At 48.8% G+C, this 24,374-nt stretch overlaps 1 protein-coding gene across 4 annotated transcripts in view; it reads right to left on the bottom strand.

The window, feature by feature from the left end:
* TRANK1 (tetratricopeptide repeat and ankyrin repeat containing 1) overlaps nt 1-24,374 on the bottom strand; it is a 2,632,183-nt gene that overhangs the window by 1,747,922 nt on the left and 859,887 nt on the right. For all 4 annotated transcript variants that reach the window (XM_069613200.1, XM_069613201.1, XM_069613199.1 and 1 more), the window contains one exon: nt 15,423-15,506. In XM_069613200.1, coding sequence (XP_069469301.1) covers nt 15,423-15,506 — 84 coding nt within the window. The remainder of the gene's footprint in view (nt 1-15,422; nt 15,507-24,374) is intronic.

A 24,374-nucleotide genomic window follows, 5' to 3' on the forward strand; every position in this document is an offset into this window, starting at 1 on the left:
CAGTGGCACTTCGCGGTTTCAGCTGCTCGCGTCCAACAGCAAATAGCAACACAGCGGTTCTCGGATACCACTTCTGACTTTCCTCGCTTGTAGGGTCCAGCACTCTGTTGAGGTGGCTCAGGCTTGGTCAGTCCTGCTTCAGGAAAGTCCGGAGGATCTTCCTGGCGCTCGGGTCCGACTTAAAAGCAATCCACTCGGTTTGGTGTTCCTCTCCCTGGCACTTCAGTTCCAGCAGCAGCAGCAGTGGAAGAACAGCCAGTTCAGAAAGGATGTCCAAACGAGTTCACTTTGGGGTTGGTTGGTCCCACCAACCCAAGGGGAGAAGTCGTCCTTGCAGGGCTTCTCTAGTCGAAACAAATTCGGAGCTTCAGCACAGCAGCAGGGCTTCACCTGGCAAACCAACGGTCCAGCAATTCTTTGGATTCCTTCATCCAGTGGTCGACTCTGCCTTCCAACCCAAAAAGCCTCACCTTTTATGCAGGTTTCTCCCATTAATTCAAACCTAGCTGTCAATCACAAAGCAGGGTGGCTGTCCTTGCCGGACAGCCATCCAACCAATCACCTTTGGGTGCATTCCTGTAACGAAGGAGATTAAGCACAGGGAGATCCGGGCACTGCCCTCACTTTCTGCCCCTGCCAGACATACTGGAGCCAGAGGCGGGCTTCACTCGTGAATCCCGCCAAAGACAAAATTAACAAAGGGGCCCAACCTGGTTTTTGCATGCTGAGTAAATCTCAAGAAGGACCTTTCCAACAAGAAATGGCAAAAAAAGAAGCCCGGACCATTTTGACAAAATGGGTACCCCATGGGTGCATTACTGCAGCTGCGAACGCAGCCCGCGGTAAAAACACACACCGGTAGTAAAATGTAAACCACTGCCACCAGATATTAATTGTAGAAAGGGTAACATAAAAATGTTACATGAGCAACTAGACCAAGGGGATATACTAAGTAACCCCTCAAGCACCCTATGGTAAGATAGTGTGTGCTGGGTCTAGAAAGTTACAAAGTGTAAGTAAAGTCAATTTCACTTTACTGCTCTTCTGCCTTCTTATGGCGTTGAGCTCTAACTAATTGATGTAGTAAACGGTAGTTTCACCAAGAGAAGGTATTTAAACCTTGGGGAAATCTAAGAGATTTCCCTGTGCCACTGCACTAAAGGTGCTGTGTGTCACAATGCAAAGATGATGCCTATGGAGTTTGTCAGACTGCAAAGTCAAAAGAAATTATAAATCACTCATTGCAGTGACTAATGTATTCTGTGTTCTTAGTCCCCTTTCCTCCATACTGCATGGGCGTTCCTTCCAAGGGAACGGGGGACGGAACCTTTTTCTCAAAAAAAACCCTTCCCCTTTAAATTTAGAGGCGCACAGGGGTGCGGCCTTAGGAGCATGCGCTGCCCTGACTCCGCCCTCCGGCGCCACACCTCAGTCCCCATTGACGCATCGACAATAAATTTAACATTGCCTAATGACACGAGTATTATTAGGGGGGAGGATGGTGGGATGTATGAAGGAAAGGGGACTGAGTATGTTTTAGTCACTGCAGTGAGTAACTTCTAATTACTCTTTCGTCCCGTCCCCCTTCCTCCATACTGCATGGGCGATTACAACTGAATGTAGCACCAGGGTGGAGAGGCGACCCTACTTAAGCAAATAGGTTCCTGAGAACCGCCTGTCCGAAAGCCACATCAGATCTAGAGCCAGCATCCAAACAGTAATGCTTACAGAAAGCCGAGAGAGGGGCCCAAGCACATGGCGCTGGAATGCGATGGCCATTGTCTTGGCACCGACTCCGTGGCCGTAAGCGGCTTGTGCTGGCCCGAGACCATCCACCGGGATATGTAGGCCTTGGAGGCCTGATAGCCTGGACTTGAGCCTCCGAAAGTGACAAACAGGGCATCTGATTTGCAGAAGCTCTTGGTCCTGTCCAAGTAAAATTTCAGGGCACACCTGACATCCAGGCAGTGCAGCACCCTCTGTGCTTCGTCCTTGGGATCTGGAAAGAACGTAGGAAGGACTATTTCCTTGCTGAAATGGAAAGCAGACAGCACCTTTGCCAGACATGCCGGGTATGTCCGCAGGACTACTTTGTCCCTGTGAAAGGTAGTATATGGCTCTGAGGCGGCCACCACCTGTATTTCGCTGACTCTACAAACTGAGGTGAGGCCGACTAGCAAGACCGTCTTGATGGTGACCAGCCTGATGTCCGCGAACGCCATTGGCTCAAACGGTTTGTGCGACAGGGTGCCCAAGACTATGCTGACGTCTCACGCTGGGTGCGGCCTCTGGACGGGCAGGTAGAGCCTTGCGAGCCCCGTCAAATGTTTCTTGACAATAGAATTGGAGGAGAAGATCCCCTCCTCCGAATTCCTGTAAGCCCCTATGGCTGCGAGGTATGTACGGCAGGTGTCCACCTGCACACCAGAGGTGCACTGAAAAGGAGAGCATGTCGTCCAAAGACCATGCCAGGGGGCGATTTCCTTGGAGTCTGCCCAGAGGAAGAATCTGGTCCATTTACTTTTATACTGGGCTCTGGTAGCCTTGCTCCTTGCGCCCTGTATGATTTCCAGATGAGCCTGTGAGAGGCTGAGGTGCCGCAGTGTTACCTGCTCAGGTAACAGGCGGTGAGCGCTAGCTTCTGTGGCACAGGGTGGATGACCATGCCCCCCTGTTGCGCCAGAAGATGTGCTGGGCCCGTCGGGAGGTGAATCGGAGGCACCTGCGAGAGGCTGCGCCGCTCTGAAAACCATGGCCTGGCGAGCCACCATGGAGCAATTACTATGATGTTGAGTTGGCGAGACTCCTTGATCTTGCAAATCACTGTGTGAATCAGTGGAGTGGGCGGGAAGGCATAAGCCTTCATGCCGTTCCACTGAAGCCAAAATGCATCGCCCAGGGAGCCGGGTCCCTGTCCCTGCCAGGAGGCGAACTGAGGGCACTTCTTGTTGTGCCAGGTGGCAAAGAGATCCACCTGAGGATGACTCAACCTGTTGAAGATCTCCTGAATGACGAGGTAGTTTAGCTGCCACTCGTAATTGTCCACTCCCAACCTTCTGAGTCCGTCCGCCTCCAGGTTGGCTTCCCCCGGGCGGTGGACTGCCATGAGGTAGATGTCATTTTACAGGGCCCACTCCCACATGCTGATTGCCAGACTGCACGGGGGGGGGGCTAGTGCCTCCATGCTTGTTGACATAGTACATGCTAGTCGAGTTGTCTGTCTGGATGAGGACAACCATGCCCCCGAGCAGTGGTAGGAATGCTCTGAGTGCTAGCCAGATGGCGTTCAGCTCTAACCAATTGATGTAGTATTCCTGTCCTGTCGCGTCCAGATGCTGTGGACCGAGAGATTGTCCAGAGTGGCTCCTCAGCCCTCGAGCAAGGAGTCTGTGGTGATGGTGGCCTGCGGGGTGGGCGGCCGAAAGGGCTTGCCCGTCCGTAGGTTGCAGACCCTGGACCACCATGTTAGGTCCGGGTGGAGAGATGGAGGAATGTTGATCCTCTCAGATTGGGAGCCCTGCTCCTGGTTCCATGAGGCCGCGAAGTGCAGCTGAATCCTCCTCATCCTCAATCCCGTGTGTGGGACGGCCAATAGGACCACTGCCAAGAGCCCCAGGAGATGCAGGTACCACCATGCCGAGGTCCCCTCTCTTCTGAGAAAGTGGGCGGTGGCCCTCTTGATGGCCAAGATATTGTCCTCAGACGGCAATACCTTCTCGGAGCACGTGTCCCAGATGAGGCCCAAGAATGTCAGGGTCTGCGTGGGCTTCAGCTGCGAGTTCTTGAGATTGAGCGAGAAGCCCAGATCGTGCAGCGTGTTCATAAGGGCATGGGAAGAGTGGTGAACCGCTTCCGGAGATGTAGCCCTGACGAGCCAGTCGAGGTATGGGTAGATGCAGAGGCCCTGTGCTCTGAGGAGGGCAGCCACTGTATTCATGAGCCCGGTAAAGACTCTGGGGGCCGAGTTGAGGCCAAAAGGAAGAACTGTGTATTGAAAATGGAAGCCCCTGATCCTGAACCGAAGGAAAGAACGATAGGGCTGCCAAATCAGGACGTGTAGGTACGCATCCTTCAGATCCAGGGAGCACATCCAGTCTTCCCTTGCACAATGTCTCCGCTATAAAAGCTGGTGTAACCATCTTGAATTTCTGCAGGGGTAAAGAGAGGTTGAGGGTGGAAAGGTCCAGCACAACTCTCAGGCCCGCCTGGTTGTTCTTCTGAATGGCGAAAATCCTGGAGTAAAAGCCCAAGCCTCGCTGGGAGGCTAGGACTGCCTGGCTCTCTACAAGCGACCGGATCTCCGCCAGAAGAGTTGCTGTCCCAACTTGAGGGAATGGAGGGAGGAGAGGCTGGGATGGGTAGGCAGTACCCCGTGGATACTACAGAGAAGATCTCGGGGTCCGCGAAATTCTGGTGCCAGAAATGTGCATGGAGAGCAAGCCTGCCCCCCACTGGAGACACGTGGACTCAAATGGACGTGTCATGCCTTCTTTCCCTCGGAGGCTGTTGCGGAGGAGAGGGACTGGAAAACGCCCTTACTCCTCCCTCCCACCCCCCAACACTCCTTTTGTTGCTTGGGGCGGTTCTGAGACGACGAGTGGTCAGGCTGCCTGGATCTCCGTTCCTGGAACGGAACCTCCCCCCCCTGTCAGAGCGCTGCTGTGAGTGGGTGTACGACTTGGGCGTGGTCTCTGTCTAGATGGATAAAGACTTGGCCGTTTGTGATCTGTTTTTGTTCTTGTCCAGCTCTTCGAGGTCGAGATCCCCCCACCCCCTCGAACGGCAGATCTAATATGCGTTCCTGGACGTCTGAGTTGAATTTTCTTGCCAGGAGGCAGGCTGTCCTTCTCATGTCCTTGGAGATACAGATGGCACGGCCAGAGGTGTCAATATGGCATCAGCGTTGGCCTGACGAAGATGCGCTGGAATACAGCTTCTTCCCGTAAGCCTCCAAGATCTTCTCCTCCTTGCCTAGCAGCGTTGCAGAGGAGGAGGCGGAGGCGGAGGACAACTGTGGCTTGGAGTATAGTGATGCTGCAGCGATCACCGAGGAGTGAGGCTGAGGGTGGGCCGATAGCATGAGTGTATCCCCATCTTCCTGTACTCGGCGTCCAGGTGTCGATTGACCGGCTGGATGAGTGGGGCTTGAGCCAACCCTTCTTGGCCAGGAAGACTACATTGGTTTGCAGTGGAATCCCCATTTTGGCAGAGGGGCGTCGCGCGAGGACTTCAGCCAGAACCCCCTCTGCCGGCTGTTCAACCTTGGGTTGGAGTAGGCCCAGGTACTCCGCCAGCCCTGCAAGACGTGGAAGGCCCTGGCTGAGGATGACGTGTCTGGATCCTCCTCCTCCTCATCTGTGTCCTGTGGAGGAAGAGGTGGAGCAGTAGCCGGAGCCAGAAACTGGAGTACAGTGACCGCGACTGGAGGCTGAGGAGGCAGAGGCTGGTACAGAAACGGTGGAGGCGCTTGTGGTGCCGCTAGCATCGTAGGGAGGACCTCCGTGATGGAGGATAACCCCCATCCGAGGTGACTTCATGAGCCCGAGAAACCTGTTGAAGAACCCCTCTTCACTGGCCGAAGAGGTGGTAGGGGGTACTGACGGGGTAGCCCGGAGCTGCTGGAGCCGCTGCATACCTTGCCCATATGGACGCAGTGGGAAGCTGCCCTGCGCATAAGAAGGATAGGCTGTAGGCCACGTACCTGGTTGAGGCCAGTCCCACCTTGTTCGCCGAACTCCTGGAATGGCGTCGGACGGGTGCCTCTGTCTAGTGCAGTGGCCATCTTGTCGAGCTGCCTGCCAAGTGCCTGCAACATGTTGCTCGGCTCGCTGGGCCCAGCCTCCTCCAAGACTCTTGCTTGTGGATCACGAGGCCTACCCTGCTCCTCGGCCCAAGACCCGGTAGGTGTGACACCCTTGACCCAGGGGTCGGTAGAGCTGCATTTAGGCGCCCCCTCAGATGTACTGCGGTTATAGGGCGGAGCCCCTCGGATGACAATCTGGTACAAGAACCTTTCGGTCCCTAAACACTGCCACCAGGAAGATCCAAGGGGCCTGAAGGACATTAGCTGCAGCAGCTTCAGTGCATGTTCTGGTACAAGGACCTGAACGGCCCCTCCCGTGCGGGAGAGTCCTTGGGAAGGAGTCTCCATTGCGGGGTGCGATGGAAAATAGCGGCCCTATCTTGGGCCTGGCTCAGTGTTTCACGTAGTCCTTGAGGTCCTCTGGAGGAGACTTCTGGAAGAGCTCCTCCACCTGGCTAGATTGCTGTTCAGCAATTTCAAAGACAGCGAGCCACACGCTGTACAAGCTTGCAAACCATGGTCTGGGCCAAGGCAGCGTAGGCAGAGAGTGTGGGGGTTTGAAGTTGGGAAGAGCCTGTTGCAGGATGGTCACCTGCTGAACCCTGTGGAAGTCGACATGCGCCAGTGAGGAGCGTGAAGCCTGAGGACCGAGTACCTAAATAATAAGAAAGTCAAAAAAAAGACAAAGAGACGAAGTATCCGTGCGTGGAATTACATGGCCGAAGCCAAACCCAGGAGCGCTGTTAAATTCGGCCCTTTCCGGTCAATGCGGAAAAGGGGACTGAGGTGTGGTGCCAGAGGGCGGAGACAGGGCAGTGCATGCTCCCAGGGACGCACCCCAGCGCGCTTCTAAATCTAAAGGCAACAAAGGTTTTTTCTGGTGAAAAAGGTTCCGCCTCCCGTCCCTTGGAAGGGATGCCCATGCAGTATGGAGGAAAGGGGACGGGACGTAAGAGTAACACAGAGTATAAATCACAGAAAAAAATACATGAGAGAGTGGGAAAAAGGTCTCACTCTCTCCAGGTAAGAAATGAAAAGTCCTAGAGTCCAGCAAAAGGGCTGTGGGTCTCTAAGGTAGAGAGGAATTAGCACATTTCTGAGAATTCTCCATAACAGAAAGCAAAGTAGGGCAACCAGCGAAGCATTGGTTGGATAATGCACAGAAATGTGATACTATCAGAGCAAGATCTATGTGGAGCAAGCCTTATGATTCACAACTGTGCAATAAAGCAAGTTCTGGGGAAGCACCATTTTTCAGATTAACTTTCAGGGGGTAACAAAGTGATTTCTGTCACACATTTACATTTTTACTGAGCATATTCCAGAAGCATTCTTCATTATTCTCATGTTCTTACTTTTCACAGTACCAGGCTGATATTGTTGTTCTCCTATTATTTTACACAATAAACCATGCAATAGCAGTTAAGTTGTCTGTCAGTTAATAAAGTTGTACTGGTTTTCGGGGGATAGTAAGACGGGAGTTCCTTATGGGAAAGGGAGTCCTTATCCCCAAGAGAGGAGTCTCTTCCTGTGAGGTCCCCCTTACTGCCACCCATAGGGGGAATATTGCATAGTGGGCTCACCTCCGTAGCCTCACAGGAACGGGCTCTCCCAATTACGCCATTCAGAATTCTCTGCTCTGATTTCCCTCACCCATGACGACGGGCACTAAGATTATTATTGCCGACTTGTCCACATTATCACAATCTGCCTCTCGCGGTTGCGCTAATGGATTCTGGTCTTCGCTCTGTATTTACGGGGACTGTGTTTGAGAATCCGAGGCATCTGAGTTGGAAAGTAGATATGCAATGTAGTGACCCCAGATGTCGGGGGGACGTGCATGAAGGGGTAGCGTCTGTAGAAATTCTGTGTCCATATCTTGACAATAGAGAATGTCTTTTTTCCAGGCTGCTAAAGTGGGGACTGGGCCCCGACCCCATGCCATAGCGATCCTCCAACACGCCAACACCAGGAGAAGGGTTGCAAGTTTCCTCGACAAGGGCTGCAGATACTTGGTCAGACTTAGGAGGGCTACCGTCGGGAGTGGGGACAGCTCCTCTCCTATTATAGTGGCAATTGTTTGCAGGACTTGAGTCCAGAATTGGGATACCGCGGGTCAGTTCCCGGCGAGGTGGAAAAAGTCTGCGGCCACAGTGCCACATCTTTCACATTGTGCTGATAGTTCTGGATGGTGTCTGTGTTTTTTAGCAGGGGTGTAGTAGGTTTGGTGCACAAAGTTAAAATGGATTTGCTTGAAGCGGGTGTTTATAGCAACTTTCTGGGTTTGCCGGAGGATGTAAACCCAGTCTTCTTCAGGTATTGTAGCATGGATGGCGGTTTTCCATCTTAGTTTTGTTCGGGCGTCGATGGTTACCGTGTCAGTTAGCAGGGATTTATATATCATTGACACTAGTCTCCCCTCTCCCTTCGCCTGTATTACATTTTGTTAGGTCCCATGTCACTGGCTTTTGGGGGAATGATGGGAGCAAGGACTGCAGGGTATTACGTAGCCTGAAGTAGATGAATGTGTCAAGTGATGAGGTACCTCCTCTCTCTTTGGCCATTTGTGGAGTTATAAACGTGCCCTCAGGGAAGCGGTCTCCAAAGGATTGTAAATTAACTTTGTTAAGCCATAAATGAAATACTTTTTCAGCTGTCAGGGGGATGCCTGGAATAAATTTGATTGGCAGCAGGGGGGAGAACCTTATGTGTACATCGTATTTTCGCACGATTTTCTTCCAAATAGCGTAGGTGGACAGGACAGTGTTCATCGTGTTGTATGGTACTGGGATGCGGCTGATAATGACAGCTGTTAGTAGGTTAGGGGATGCTAGGGCTCGTTCAACCTGTACGTGCGGTCGGATAAAGTGTGTTGTGTACCAGTGACTTAAAAATTGTGCCTGGTCCGCCCAGTAGTATCTCTCTATACCTGGAAGTGCAAGGCCGCCCCTTGACGTTGGTAGTATCGATGCTGCGTGGGCTACCCTTGCTGGTTTCACCGCACACAGTATGAGGCTTTTCACTTTTTGGAAAAAGGACCGTGGTAGGAGTAGTGGTATATTTGTGAATAGATAGAGGAGTTTGGAGAGAATCACCATTTTGATCAGTGAGGCCCTACCCCAGAGTGTTAGTAGGAGCAACTTACATCTGTGAGGCCCTACCCCAGAGTGTTAGTAGGAGCAACTTAAATCTGCGAACGCGTTCCTGAAGAGAACCCATTTTTGTCACATAGTTGTCTTTATATATATCGCTGGGTTTAAGGGACATATAAAAACCCAGGTACCGGACCTGGGGTTTTCCCATTTAAAACGTGGTCATCTGGGAACTTAGAGGTGCTCGTGTCAGAGGGAATATCACCGACTTAGAATGGTTGGTTTTAAGGCCGGAGATATTGCTAAACTTAATCACTTCCCGCATTATCGGGTTGAGGTTAGTTTGGGAATCGTTGACGAATAAAATGACATCGTCAGCATACAGGGTGACCACTAGTTTATAGGGTAAGGACTCTGAAGTTGGTAGGATCTCAACCTTGAGGCTAGGGGTTCCATTATTAAGGTGAAAATGAGGGCTGATAGGGGACAGCCTTGTCTGGTGCCGCTTTCTAACCTGATGCTAGGGGATTTCGTATTGCCTAGGGTAATATAATATCGCAGGCCATTGTAAAGCAGCGAGACCAGTTTGATAAAGAAGTTCCTGAGTCCCATTTGTTTGAGTGTCGCGAAAAGGTAGAGCCATTCGAAAGAGTTGAAGCCTTTTTCGGCATCAAGTAAGACAGATATTGCTTGCTGTGCTGGGTCAAATGCTTCTATGACGCCGAATAGTCTTCTGATGCCGTAGGTCGTGCTGCGCCCAGGAACAAAAGCCGGCTTGGTTCGCCCAGCACCAGTGCGGCAAGAGAGGGAGTAGCCGTGCCACTAGGATTTAGGCCAGGATTTTGTTGTCAAGGTTGATCAAGGAGATTGGCTTGTAGGAGGCGTAGTCTTCTTGGCGTTTACCTGCCTTGTGTAGCAGGATCACATTGACTTCGCGTAGTGTGGGTGGGAGAATCCCCCGATCTAGGGCTTCTTCGTAGACTTGAAGTGGTATCGGGGCTATGGTGGCTGCAAAGGTTTTATAAAATTCCCCTGTGGGACCATCGGGTCCAGTGCTTTGGTGTTTGGGAGATTTTTGATTGCTTCCGGAATTTCTTCTAGTGATATAGGTGCATTTAGAGGTTCATGGAGTTCTCTGGCTACCCAGTATAGTTCGGTGTTAAGGAAGTTTGCAGTACCTCAGAACATGTGGTGCTTTTGGAGCTATATAGTTCTTGATAGAAGTTACAAAACGTGTTAACTATCTCTTCTTCTGTGTAGACTAGGTTTCCCTGTGCATCTCAGACATGTTCCACGCGGGCAGGTTTTTTGTCAATTGTTATTAAGCGGGCCAGTAGTGCCCCTGGTTTCTGACCCTCACCGTATTGACAGATCTGATGTCTGCGCCCCAGGAACTTCAGCTAACGCTCGGCTGTTTCTTTAAACCTCAGCAGTTCTTCTTTTAGGTTAGCTTGGGTCTGTGGTTCATTGGAGGTGATGCATTTAAGTTTGAGCTCTTTGGATGTTGTTCACTGCTTGCCAGTTCTCTTCGTATCAGTTTCAAGATACCATTCTCTTTTGCCATGCACACTCCGCGTATATAGCATTTTAGTGTTTCCCACAAAGTGCCAGCAGAGTTGGCGGAGTCTTGATTTACCTCAAGGAATGACGTAATTTCCTGTTGTAGTTCTGCTGCAAACACAAGGTCTGATAGTGATCCTGGCTTGAATCTCCAGTTGAGTACTGGTGTTTTGGTGCTAGACAGAGTGAGTTCGAGTGTCACCATCGAATGGTCGGAAAAGGATTGTGGGAGAATTTGACCAAGCCCCAAACAGAATGGGCTACGAGCCGACACCAGGATGTAGTCTTTGCGCGAGCTGGTGTTGTGGACGGCTGAGTGGAATGTGTACTCTCTCACGTCTTGGGTGGAGTATCTCCATTTGTCAATCAGATCGAATGCTTGGCAGATTTCTTTAACCTGAAGACTTGCTTTGGAAGGCTTACTAGCTGTGTTGTGTGATTTGTCAATCTGAGGGACCATTGGTGTATTAAGATCTGCTCCCCAGATGATTGTCGCTGAACTAAGCTCTCCCAGATGTGACATGACCCAGTTGAAATTGTTCGGCCCGTCTGTATTAGGGGCATACGCGTTCACCAGGGCTATTTCCTTCCCCGCTAGGATCCCTCTCACCAGTAAAACTCTTCCCTCTGTGTCTTTCTTCGATTCGATCAAACTGTAGTTGGCCCTCTTGTCAATCAAGATGGCAACTCCTCTTGCATAGGATGATTATGATGAGAAGTACCTATGGTAGCCCCAAGACCGGGCCCAGTGATGTTCTGATGTCGGAAGGCGATGGGTCTCTTGCAGCATGGCCACGCTAATTTTGTGTCTCCTAAGGTATTGAAGGATCCTCCTGGTTTTTGCTGGTTGATTGCCACCTCAAATGTTCCAGATGGCTACTTTAAACGGATCTACAGGACAATGAGTGGATGGGTGGCGACGGATTTGTTGCGGACGGCTGATTTCGGCTGAGTCATGGGCATGTGTGAGGAATTGTTAGATCTTACATTCGTCGTGATGGGGGTCTCTGGCGTATCCGTGATTGAGCATAGGTGAACTGCGATTGGCGTCTTCATGTAACTATTATCCCTCCCCTGCGTAGGCAACCCCCAATTGGCCCATGATGATCCCTCCCCCATAAACAAAACAGTTAACATTGCTGTGCTTGGGGCACTGGTGCCTTCCAAGGGGGGAGGGCTCCCTTAATTTATAGGATAGTGTCTCTGTGGTGGTTATCTTTGGGTAGTGGTGGTGACCCGGTATCAACTTCACATGCTATTAGAGAGGTGGTTTATGGTGGGTCTCTCCTCATCCGGTCTCTGCGTTGTGGCCTCGCGTTGTTAGAGGCATGTTTACAGCCGGCTCGATCTACGAAGTCATTGGCTTCCGCAGGTGTGTTGAAAAATTGTGCTTTGCCTTCATGCTGGATGCGAAGCTTTGCGGGGAAGAGCATTGAGTACAGTATTTGATTGTCCTGTAGTCAGCGTGTGACAGCTGTGTATGAACTCCTCTGCACCTGGACAGCTGGGGAGAAGTCTGGGAAGAATTGGATGTTGTCTCCCTTGTATTGGAGGTCTCCTTTTTCTCTGGCAGCCCCGAGTATCGTGTCGCGGTCCTTGTAATTTAAGAGCTTCGCTATAATCGGGCGTGGGTTTGCTCCTGAAATTGGTTTAGTATTGGGAACTCTTGTGTGCCCTTTCAATGAGAAATAATTGGGAGAGAGTCTCTGCTCCAAATAGTTCCACACAGATCTTTTCAACGTGCTCCTCCATTTTGATTCAAAGCTGTTGCTCTCCGACCCCGATAATTCTGATATTGTTTCTGAGAGAGCGCCCCTCCAAATCTTCATTTTTGGCGCACACTGCTTTCATTTGAGCCTCTAGCAAAGCTACTCTGGAGGTCAGAGATGTTGCACCATCATCTAGGTCTGACACGCGCTGTTCAACTGCATCCAGCCTATCTGCACGTTTGTCTAGGCGATGCTGGAGTTGATCAACCTTCGAGGACAGTGTGTCTAGTTTGCTACCCAGGCCTCCAATTCCAGCTTTCAAGTCTAGTAGGATTTCCCTGATGTCAAAGTTCTGAGATTGCTCTTCTGCTTGGGAGACGTTGTGTATAGGTGACTCTGGTCTACTGTTGGGATTGGTTGATTTAGTGGAAGAGCCAGCTTTGAAATTCAGTTTTCTCTGGGACTTGTCGGTTTTCACCATGATCAGCTTCGAAGTGGTTGCTGCTGGCATGCAGTTGTCAGCTAATTGGAGTGATGATGGTAATGACCTGGTGGGGTCGACAGCGTATAGCAATTCGCACCAATGTTGTGGGCGACTTATGAGATCCGGCTGCTGGTTGTTGCGTGTTTTGGTTGGTCTTTGCTTGGTCAGGCCCGGAGACTGCGCAGGACTTCCGTCGCTGGTCGACGCAGACTTGGGACTCACAGGATAGTTGGTTCCAAAAATGTGTATCTTCAGAGTGCTGCTGCCTAGGGATTTTGGGCAGACCGCAACCTTGTTGGCTGTCTGTGTTAGCAGACGTTGCTTATGTGAACCTGCAATGGTTCTGATGAGGTATGAGTTTTAGTTCCCAAGCAGAGGTGGAATTCACCACCAACTCTATGAGGTTCCGGTATGGTTGGGAACATGGCTATCTGTCCTCGCTTGGACTGTTACACAGTAATGCAGTATGGTGAGAAGAATTCCCAGGCGGGGCCAGGTTAATTATTGCGTTAGGTTAGTTGCTGTCTGGGGCCAGGAGCAGCTGCTGCGGCATGTGCGGGGACTGAGCTTGGTGCGGGGTGGCTGTGCGGTTTGGACTTGCCGCCCACGCGTACCTCTAATCTGGGTGGCAGGGGAGGGGTTTGTGGCTTGTAATGCGCAGTTGGTCGAGGAAGTATGGGGAGAGTGGCCCTCTGCCACCTAATGATCCACGCGTTGCCTGCTGATGGTAATATCCCTATGGTGCACTACAGAGGTCTCACGTATGGCACCATTGCCCCGGAGAGAGGGTCGGCCAAGGTAGGGCGTGTTCCTGTAATTGCAGGTAATTATGGATGTTACACGGGCAGGCCGGGTTGTTTGTGAAGCCGGCCGTGCCAGTTGCAGACCGGCTGGAAGAGCGGGCGTGTGCCTCTGGAGCCGCACACGCCGTGGAGCGCTCTTACCTGGTCTTCAACAGGGGCTCGCCTGTGGGCAACAGCGCTGCTTCCCCACTCCTCGACGGGCTGGCAGGCGGGGCCAGCTGCGGCAACAGGTTCGCCCGCGCCCGGGCTGCGTTTGCTCCTCTACTGTGCCGACGCAACTAAGTGCCCTTGGCGAGTCGTCCTCGTCGTCCGCCGGCCTCCTTGTTCTAACGCCGGTCCGACTCCACGCAGGCTCCTCCTACGTTGGTTGTCCGCCGCATAGTCAGCGCGGCCCACGCCAGCCAGGGCCTCCAGGCAACGCGGGCGGGCAGGCCCCCGTCGGCCGTGGCGCTAATGTGGAAATCTTGGCCCTCGGCTATGATAATGGTCTCGGTGTGGATGGCAGCGTCCCCCGCAGACACTCGGCAGCAAAGACAGTTAAAATGTTCACCACAGATGCAACGATTTTGCAGGATTCATTGGGAGCTGCACAGAGCTCTTTAGGGAGCCGCCATCTTGGTTGGCCCTCTAGCGCCCTCTGTGGCAGTGGGACTTCAGCAAAAGCCTCCCCGATGACCAAAATGAATTCGAAAGCCCAAACAATAAACGGGTAGGGGTAGAAAAAAGTAGGGTTTACATAAAATATGCAGTATCCCCAAAATGTGAATTCTGCCCCAACGCTGGTGGAATAAAACACCACAATTTTAGCACCTGAATCCTATAGCTCTTACTTCCTTGACCCAGACCAAGTGCCGTATCGCCAACAACTTTAAATGTAATCACAACAACCTTTCCCTGCTATCCCTTTAATGTTTTACCCAACCACACATTTTGGTACAGTGTACAGCACTTGTTTACAAGCAGTACTGTTAAACCCAGTGAAGACCCCCAACGATGGAGAACCTTTGCCCTAATACTTTCAGAAAGCTTTAAAAAAAAAAGTGCATTAATGTTGATCATTTTGTTCCATTGTCAAATAACCCCAACATTCCTTTCTCATATTATCACTAAAATCTTTGTTTGCACCATTCCACCGAGCTCCACCAACCGCCCTTTTAATGGATTTAAAAAAAGACTTTGCCATCAATGGGTTCCCAATTCGGATAAAGATGGTTTGATTTCACACAGTGCTTTCCCTTTAGTAAATACTTCATGTATCCATCAACTGTGTCATTATTTCTAGGACATATAGCTGCACCGTTTCTTTTTTCACTGAATCTTGTCATCAATGGGGATTAAAATCAGAGCCATACTCAATATTACCCAGAAAGATGTCCAATGCCAAGTAGTAGCTATGTTGATCAATGTTAATGTCCCGTGTTGCTAAACCTCCTTACTGTGGCAAACCATGTAATTGTTTCTCTTAGTCACACAGAAAAAAATGTTGGGTGGAAATGTGGACTTCATGCATATAGCAACTAACCTACCAGCCAGAAGAAAATTCCATGTTAAGAGTTTCATGCAGTGTTTGGGTTGCTCTGAGACTAACTTGAAACGTAAAGGAACCTGTAAAGACCAACATGATGTGCCTATATATCTTAATCCATTCAAAGTCCACTGTAGTAAATTTGTTGCGATTACTAATAAAATATCTAGGGTGTTAATCTCCAAGACCGTGTATCCATGTCTTCTTGACCGCCATCATTTCCGTCCATTAAATGGTAACATTTGGAAGTTGTTTCTCCACTCGGTTTGTGTTTAGGAGTCAATAAGTCCTGGGGCTATTTCCCAGCCTTAGACCAGCCCTTTGCTTTAGTCACAGTAATACAGAAGTCATTCTAACAGCCCTGGTAATGTCTTGTTTGCAGCATGGACAATGCTCAAGAATGTAAAATAAAATAATCGAAAACTAGCAAATATACATTGCTGTACCTCAAAAAGAACCTTCAGTGACAACTGTGTGATGCAAAGCTCCTTTGGCAGTCTTCTCCTTTGTGCTTCCAACAGCAGGCAAGACTAGAAAATACAAAAAAAACTTTCTTTACATCCAGGTATTCAAAACAGAATCAGCAACTATAGCACTGAAAATGTTAACAAATACAAACCAAAGCAGACAGAGAAAAACCGCTGCAATAAAACAGTAGTTTTAAAACCAGTTTGCCAATAGTTACTCACATTTGAAAATGTCTGTTGATAAAACCATGTAACAAAAAGTATAGTCTATTCACCTAATCAGCAATAAACACTTAGTTTTAAGTCTCCAGATAAGATGAGGTGAGAGTATTTTACTCCCTACTTTTAAACTTAGAGAGTAAATGTGATTTCAATAAAGTAAAAATGACCTTTCTCCTTTGCAAGAGTAAAATGTATGTGGCATCCAGCCGACGTGTGCAAAAACTAAATAGAAATCATTCATATGCGGCAGCTTTCTGCATTGTGACAGTACACCTTTCATTATTTCTCTAAGGTCTGGCCATTTGCTATCTCCTGTATATATTTAAATGTTGAAAACACAAAAACCTAGCCAATTATATAGTAAAGCAAACATGAATTGTATTGTGTGTTTTGAGGTTCGATAACAGAATTTTCTTTTGATGTTTAATGAAAGTCCTAATTTCCTGGATCTATTACTACCTAATGGTATGCCAATGTTATGATACAACAGTGCAGAGAGACAAGGACGCCATGCTAAATAAATTCTATATCTAATCTCATGGTAAAATGGTTATTTATATAGCACTTTTAGCAAAGCGTTGCACATAGAACATATTGATCACAATTATCACCAATCTGAAGTCGGTACTCCTTTATCGACCTCGAAAGGATGAAAGGCTGAGTTGGCCTTGCCGGGATTCGAACCTGCAACCTACAGATCACGGCACATATTGTAGCAACGAGCGCTAAACCAGCTGAGCTATCTTATTGGCTAACGTCCTTTGGAGGTTTGCAAACTAAGTATCAACTGAGGTATAATAATCACAGTGCCTAGATGTTGGACGTACCATGTATGAAGCGCTACACAAAGTTAAATAGCTATCTGTATTATCACAAGGACAGGTTTTGCTGAGTTTCTATTTCATTTACAAATGTAACTTTAATTTCTTTGTTTTTGGACAGTGCTTGCATTTCCTGGAGAGTCAGTTTTTGGATGTGTTAATTGTAGTATTGAAGATATGAGAGGCTAGAACACCTGTGATTGGTGTAATTAATCACTCACGCTTGAGCAAAGACTCTGCTGCCACTGACCATTTATAGTAATGTACCCCATTGACTGCAAGGTTGAATGGATGTAAACTAGACCGTGCATACTCATCATTTTACACACTGTTTTTATAATTGGAGTGTAAATCAAATTATCAGTGTAAAAATGATCTGCCTCCGCATGTTTATGCACACAGCACAGGAACTCTAAAAAATACAATTGTGCAATACTGGTTTGCTTTCACTGGGTAAAAAAAGCAAATTAATTATACAATCCCAAAATGCTAGGAAAATAAACCTGCACAGTGCCTGTTTGCTCCATGAGCAGCAACACAGCAGAAGCTGAATGGAAATAAACCATTCCTTTTATCACAGTGCACACTTTCTTTTTTTGAAAGGCTTCAGAGAAATACATTCCGTTTCAGAGGCTTTTATCCATGGAATGCAATTATATCCATGTAGATAAAAATCAAAAGAAGCTTTCTGCTTTCTGTCAAGTAACCTGACCTTTGCACTGCCCTCTGTTCTAAACATGTGTGTAAATGTACACAGGAAAATAATAAAGCTGTGGTATTTACAAGATGTTCATGCGTAAAACGGCCTTGTATGCACCTTATCTGGAGGACTGAGCACTCCATTGTGCGGAGAAAAAGCAATATTTTGTGGATGTTGATGGTCTCCTAGTCTGCATCTTTCCCGAAGAAGCAGCTGGGTTCTTAAGTGAGCTGTGTGGATATGCCATGAAATCTTTTTGGTCGCTCTTTGTATAATGGCCGCCTGTTATGGCCTAGGGGCACTATGGGCTAATCCGGGTATATTGACACAAAGCTCTCGTTTCCGATATACTTCAAGCTCTGAGTACAGACAAAATATATACAATGTTATAGAACCAAGTGTAATGAGTCATGGGCTGCAACGAGTCATGGCTCATGGCACGCCATCAGTTGAGGCTGAATTTAATGCAACCTCTGACTAATACACTCAGTGTAAATCCAGCCATGACACCCTTCCCACTTGTCCTGGCTAAACGCAGAACCTTTAAACACAAAGCAAGTATTAGGGCAAATGTGCTCCATTGTTGGGGGTCTTCACTGGGTTAAGCAATACCTCATGTAAATGAGTGGCATACAATGTACCAAAATGTGTGGTTCGGTAAAACACTAAAAGGATAGCAGGGAAAGGTATTACATTAAAGGTTGTTGGAATTGAAGATAGGGCTGGGTCAAGGAAGTAAGAGCAACAGGATTCAGGTGTTACAATTGTGGTATTTGTATCCGCCAGCGTTGGGGCAGAATTACATTTTTGGAGATACTGCATTCTCATTTCATGGAGACCCTACTTTTTTTACCCCTATCCTTTTATTGTTTGGGCTTTCCAATTCATTTTGGTCATCAGGGAGACTTCTGCTGAAGTCCCACTGCCACTACATTCTGTGACGAATCAAGGGATTCAGTCACTTCCCCCCCAAGGGGAGGGGAGGGGGGAGCCCCTTCCTGCGAGGCTACATAGGTGAACCCACTACGCAATATTCCCCATATGAGTGGCGGTAAGCAGGACCTCACAGGGTGAGACTCCTCGCTTGGGGATAAGGACTCACTTTCCCATAAGGAACTCCCTTCTTACTATCCCCCCAAAACCAGTACAACTTTATTAACTGACATACAACTAAATTGCTCTCACATGTATCATTGTAATGTAACAAGAGAAGAGCAACATCAACCTGGTACTGTGAAGAGTAAGAACATGAGAGTAATGAAGAATGCTTGTCTGACAAGTTCTGACACGAAGAAGTCAACAGGAGGCATCGTGAATATGGCTCCAACACAAAGGAAGGACTTTCCTTGGAAACCGGCGAAGCACCAGCAATGTGTCATAAAAAGAGGAGGGTCAAAAGAACAAGGATGTGTGACAAATCTGTGGATGTCCACCCTTCTTCCCTAGGGGGAAACCTTTCCAATGGGACGAGGGTGGTACAGTACAATAGTCCTCCTGAGGGTGGTGCACAGGGGGAGGATCACATGGGAGAGGAAGCCCCATATGGGTTAGGGACGACCAACCCCCGCCCTCGAGAACGCAGTATACCTCCACTTTGTTACACCCTCCTTCCTTCCCAAAGCGAAACTCTACTTCCCTCTTTCAGATCATTGCCAATATCTGTTATTGTACTGTCTGCCAACTTAGTATGTTAGACCTGACTAAGGCACCAGAGAAAACAATTTGTTTTCCATATAGTTCCAATACAAGTACTCGGAAGAAGAACATGACTAGAAGTAAGAAGATCACTCCAGAAACCGGCGTGAACAATCTAAGCCTAGTCCCTCACAGCAATTGATTGGTGAAAGGCAATACAAAATAGCAGAGAGAAACCAACATGGAGATAGCCATCTTCCAAGGAGGAAACCTGGGAGACGCTGACCCGGCGAACAGGGAAACACACAAAAAGATGCCGTGCACAAAGGCGAATGGGAGCTCGAAGTTAGTCCAGGACCAAGGAACTAAGCCAACCGCTGCCCAAGAAACCCTTTCGGCGCCCCAAAGCTTGGCTAGCTGCTGGAGACCAAAACCACAGCCTGAGAAGGAAGCAGGGACCAGAGGTGCCACCGCCGACGAGAGGAGATACCAGAACACAGTTGGAGACAGAAAGCAAAGCACAAGAAAGAAGGAGTAACTGGCAAAGACGGTGCCAACCTGAGGGAGCACCCGAACGCTACCGGAGCCTCAAAGTGGAGCACTGCCGCTCGGAAGAAGCAAAGCACACAAATAGGTACGCGGGCAAACAGAAGGTGCTAGAGGTCCAGGCGGAATCTGGGAACTACAGAGCATGAGATAAGAGGGACTGGGACCCTGAGAGAAAGAAACAATTGTATGTTTGGCAAGAGAGTAAACCAAGCAGGCAAGAGATATTATTGCGGGTCTGGGACACTTACCCATATGAGCGCCAGAGAATAAGAGACACTGGGACCCTAAGAGAAAAACAGTCCAGAAGGAAACATGCTTGGCAGGCGAGTAAACCAAGCTATTGTGAAAACGGATTGCGACATTGGGGCGCGCACCCACATAAGAGCCAGAGAATAAAATTGTCTGGGACCCTGAAAGCAAGAGACAGACCAGAAGGAAACATATGCTTGGCAGGAGAGTACACCAAGCTGGTAGAATACCTCATTGCAAGTCGGGGACTCCCACCCATTTGAAGGTCTATGAATAAAGTGAAGCTCATTCAAGAAAGTACACGGTCTGGGACCCAAGGAGAAAAAAAAGAGAAAAAAAGGAGAGATTAACATAGAGTATCCGTTATAATATCCTGGGGTGTGTTTGGCAGGAAAGTGAACCAGACATAAACCCTCCATGAACAAAGAAAAGGTGTTCATGGGACAGCTGGAAACTTTTGTTGTGCATATTTGGGAAAGCTTGGAAAGTCCAGGGAGGTGGAGACAAGCCCCCTAGCTGAGTAAATACTGTGCTTTCCTTTGTGTTCATTTTGTAAAGTAAAGGAAACCACGCAAGGAGGAGACAAGTTCCTAACTTTGTCAACTAGAACAAGAAGGAATCAAGCAGAAAGGAGTTAATCCCAGATAATTGCAATGTTACATGGTGAAAAAGGAACACTTGTTTCGTTTTTTTGACAAGCGGGAATAATGGGAACTTTTTGTTGGCAAGAACAATCATCATCACTTTGGTTCTGAATTAAGCGCCATTTGCACATTAGATTTAAGTTACTAGTGTTGGGGTCAGAAGCAGGGTTTATGGACACGACAGCGACTATTTGACATCCTGATATTTTCCTTAGATTTCTTTGAAGCAGGGAAACCCCTCTTCGCTTTAGGGACAGAGAAGTTGTTTTTCCAACCCTTTTACTTGTTAATAAAGGTTTATAACCAAAACTATGTCACCTTTGTGTCCGAGCCTTACTTCTGCACACTTGTAGAAGTGAGACCCAGGAGTATCAAACTGGCCAGATAGAGGAGACCGGGAAACTGAGGGAGGCGTGGTCTTGCCTGTCAAACAGCAGTTATGGAGAAGAAGGGACAGCAGCACGCTATCCGACCAGCAGAGCGGAGGAAATCCATAACAGGCCCTGCAAGGACACTAAAAACAGCCCCATCTTTGACATGCCGAGTAGGCGATATGCCGATAATAGACCCAAGGAGGTCTGTTCATGGGAGGAGAACCCAACCAGCAAACTAAAGGTGGAACGTGGTGGTGTGGACCGGAACTGAATGAAAAACCCTTTCATCCCCGAAACCGCCAAAGAAGAGCGAAGCATGTGGGAAGAGGGACACAGGAGAAATCAGAGAATTATCCTAATCGACCACGGAGAAGGGAAAGAGCACGCTGACCCGGTGACGCAGAACCCCTTCAATACAAGTACAGGGGAGAGCGGGAGACACAGGGAGCAAGGCATAAAGAGTGAAGATTACTCTCGGATCCTGCATCCTCGTCCCAGTGATTGGCAAAAGTATTTGAAGAGTGACCATAATACAGGGGGCTGACCTACTCCGTCCCTCTCTCTGATTGGTGAGAGTATAAAAACTTCCTAGGAATACATGATCCTGTGAGTGGCAAGACTGTGAGAGGAATAAGAGTCAAACAGACTTTGTAAACACATCTCGAGAAGAAGAAAGGTATTTAGAAAAACAGAAGGAACACATACACAAGGGCCTGAGAAGACCCACTGAAGGAACTATTTACAAGGATTAGCAAGAGGGTATTTGAAGCTATCATATTGAAGAGACTTGTGCTGAGAAGCACACAGCCCCCATGAGAAAGGAGTCATTCTCCTTGTCTTTTGTTATGCATTGATCGAGGTAGGGTCAGCATAGGCTAGTTTGTGACAGAGGACGGACTATTACGTTTGGACTTCACATCTGACGACAAGTACCTTAGTTTAGTTTTGTAGGCAGGGCATCACGTAGACTAGGGTTAATGAGGCTTTTTAAATTATTTAAATAAAAGCAATTTGAACATGGCACATAAGGAACAAGTTACCTACCTGCAACTATTGTTCTCCAGCATGGATCTGGCCTGGATTCACATGCTCATGAATATACCGTATTGTCAGGCCAGGAATCCTCAGTAAAAGAAAAAACAGTTTCACTTTCACTTACAAACTGTATTTCTCCTCTAAACCAATCGCTGCACTCTGGGTCAGACTGCCCTCTCCCTAAGCCCCTCCTCTGGCAGCCATCTTCAGATCTGGTAGCACGTATAGAGGCAGAATGACCAAGAAGAGCCACACAGGGGCAGGATGGAGGGTTTGCATGTGAATCCATGCCAGACCCATGCTGGAGAACAATAGTTACAGGTAAGTAACTTGCTCCTCCTCCAGCATGGGGTCTGGCATGAATTCACATGCTCATGAATAAAGAATACATAGCAGTACAATCATTACACAACCACAGGAGGTGGCAAGGCTCAACAGAAGCAATTACTCTTACCTCCGGAACAGGCTCACCTTCAAGCAAACATGTTGCGTAGCACTGCTTGGCCGACCCTGAAATCCTCTCTGGAATCCCGGTTGACGCAGTAGAACCTTGTGAAGGTGTGAGTGGACCTCCACATAGCCACCCTGCAGATGTCCAGCAGGGGCACACCAGACAGGAATGCTGTTGTCGCAGCAATGGCTCTGGTGGTATGGGCTCTCAGATGGAGGGCTTGGACAAGACCTTACCATGGTTCACAGGACCAAAGTTCCCAAATAGTTCAGACTACTTCTGAAAACTCTTTGTGCGTGCCACGTAGAACTTCAGAGCACAAGCAACGTCCAGCGAGTCCAAGGCACTTTCAGCCGGTGGTGAAGGTGTCAGAAAAATCACTCAGAGTGAACCTTTGGCATGAAAGAGGGGTGAGTCCGCAGCACCACCCTCGATTCATGAAAAGTCAGATATGGCTGCTTGCAGGATAGGGCCTGGATCTCACCCACACTCCTGGCACAGGTGATGGCCATGAGGAAAGCCGCTTTCCACAAGAGCAGGCCTGATGCAGAGGCTCGAAGGGGGCTCTCATGACCCTTGTCAGCACCGCGTTGAGTTTCCGCACCGGGGGAAGAGCCTTCACCGGCGGGAAAGATCAACACAGTCCTTTGAGGAACTCCTTGACTTGATGGCGGGACCACAGAGAAGATCGTCCTGGAGACCTGGTGCAGCGGAGCAGGAGATAGCCGCTAGATGCACCTTTGTAGCGGCGTGCGCCAGCCCCGCCTTGGCTAAAGACAACAAGTAAGAAAGAATCTGCAGAGCCTTGACCGTCAGAGGGGTGATCTTCGGCGACAGGAACCACGTAGCGAAACGCATCCACTTGTGACTGTAGCACTTAACCGTCGATGACCTTCTGACATTGACAAGGACCTTCCTGCAGTCCGCTGGCAACTCTTATCCTCCACACTCTAGGTCTCAGGTTCTGTCTGATCTTTTATATCTTCACCAACCCCCTCCTCACCTGAAGCTTCGAAGGTAGGGGTATCGTCTGTTATCTGTGTCCCAGGAGTCGTCCGAAGATCGCTCTTTCCTTCTCTGTCTCCAATTATCGCTGGGCTTCATAAACGTCCTTACCCCTGTTTGGAGTGATGGGTGCAAGCTCCACCGGAGGCCACTTTGCCAGAGATGCAGTTTGCCTGGCAGCGGGGACACCGGGGAGCCCACCCCAGGCCAGGGAAAAGCTTTGCCGAAAAACTCTGGCAGATGGTTATGGCTGAATGGAACTACGAATCCCAGAATGCACAGTTTTGTTGAAGTATTGCGTGATATCTCCGGGAGAAGTTCTGAATCCTTGGAGAGCACGGACAGATGGCAGAGCAGCTGGAAACTCGTAGACTGGAGGGGAAAAGGAAAGGAAGCGTGGCATGCACCTCGCGAATGATAGAACAAGCGTGCACGGAGAAGAAGGGGGATACAGAAGGTAGGCAAAGTAGAAGGCACAAGGAGTACAAGCCGTCCGAGAACGGCAGAAACGAAGGGTATGCCGTTTGGGAGTGGCAAGAGAAAAAAAACACAGGAGCGCTGGATTACCTTCCGTAGCACTGGAAGTTGCAACGCGAATGCGTTAGCTGCTTACTGGAAGATAAAGCCGAAATGACTTCAGTGCGCAAGGCACTCCTGGGAAAATGAGTCCTTCCTCTATTACTCATGGATGACATGGCCGGCAAGCATCAAACGTCTAGACCGCGTACAGCGTTCTCAGGGAGTAGTCCTTCCTCTATTTCCTCCATAATCTCCATGGCAGGCGAGCCGTGAGTTTCCATGGTAGGCGAGTCGTGACAGTATGACCCCTTCTTAGGTTTCCTCCCCCTGGCTTTCCGGGATGAAGGCGATGGAACCTTTGTATAAACCGAGCAGCAATAATGTTCTTAACAGGTTCCCAAGTGCATTCTGTCTTTGGGTATCCTTTCCAAAATATCAGGTATTGCAGAACGCCTCTTTTGTATCTGGAATCAAGGATGTTGGAAACTTCATATTCCTCAGAGATTCCTGTGATCTTGGGAGGAGGTCTTTTTGTCTTTCGGAAATGAGGGTCCTTAACGTATGGTTTGAGTAGTGAGGTATGAAAGACAGGATGGATTCTTTTAAGAGTTGGAGGAAGATCCAATCTATAACCCACAGGATTGATCTTGGCTGTAATACGAAAGGGTCCTAAATACCTGGGCACAAACTTTCCTGAATGAACCCATCTGGGTAGGTACTTTGTAGC

The sequence above is a fragment of the Ambystoma mexicanum genome, chromosome 5p, assembly GCF_040938575.1.
Source record: "Ambystoma mexicanum isolate Mex_15411 chromosome 5p, UKY_AmexF1_1, whole genome shotgun sequence".
In the NCBI taxonomy this organism is placed as follows: Eukaryota; Metazoa; Chordata; class Amphibia; order Caudata; family Ambystomatidae; genus Ambystoma; species Ambystoma mexicanum.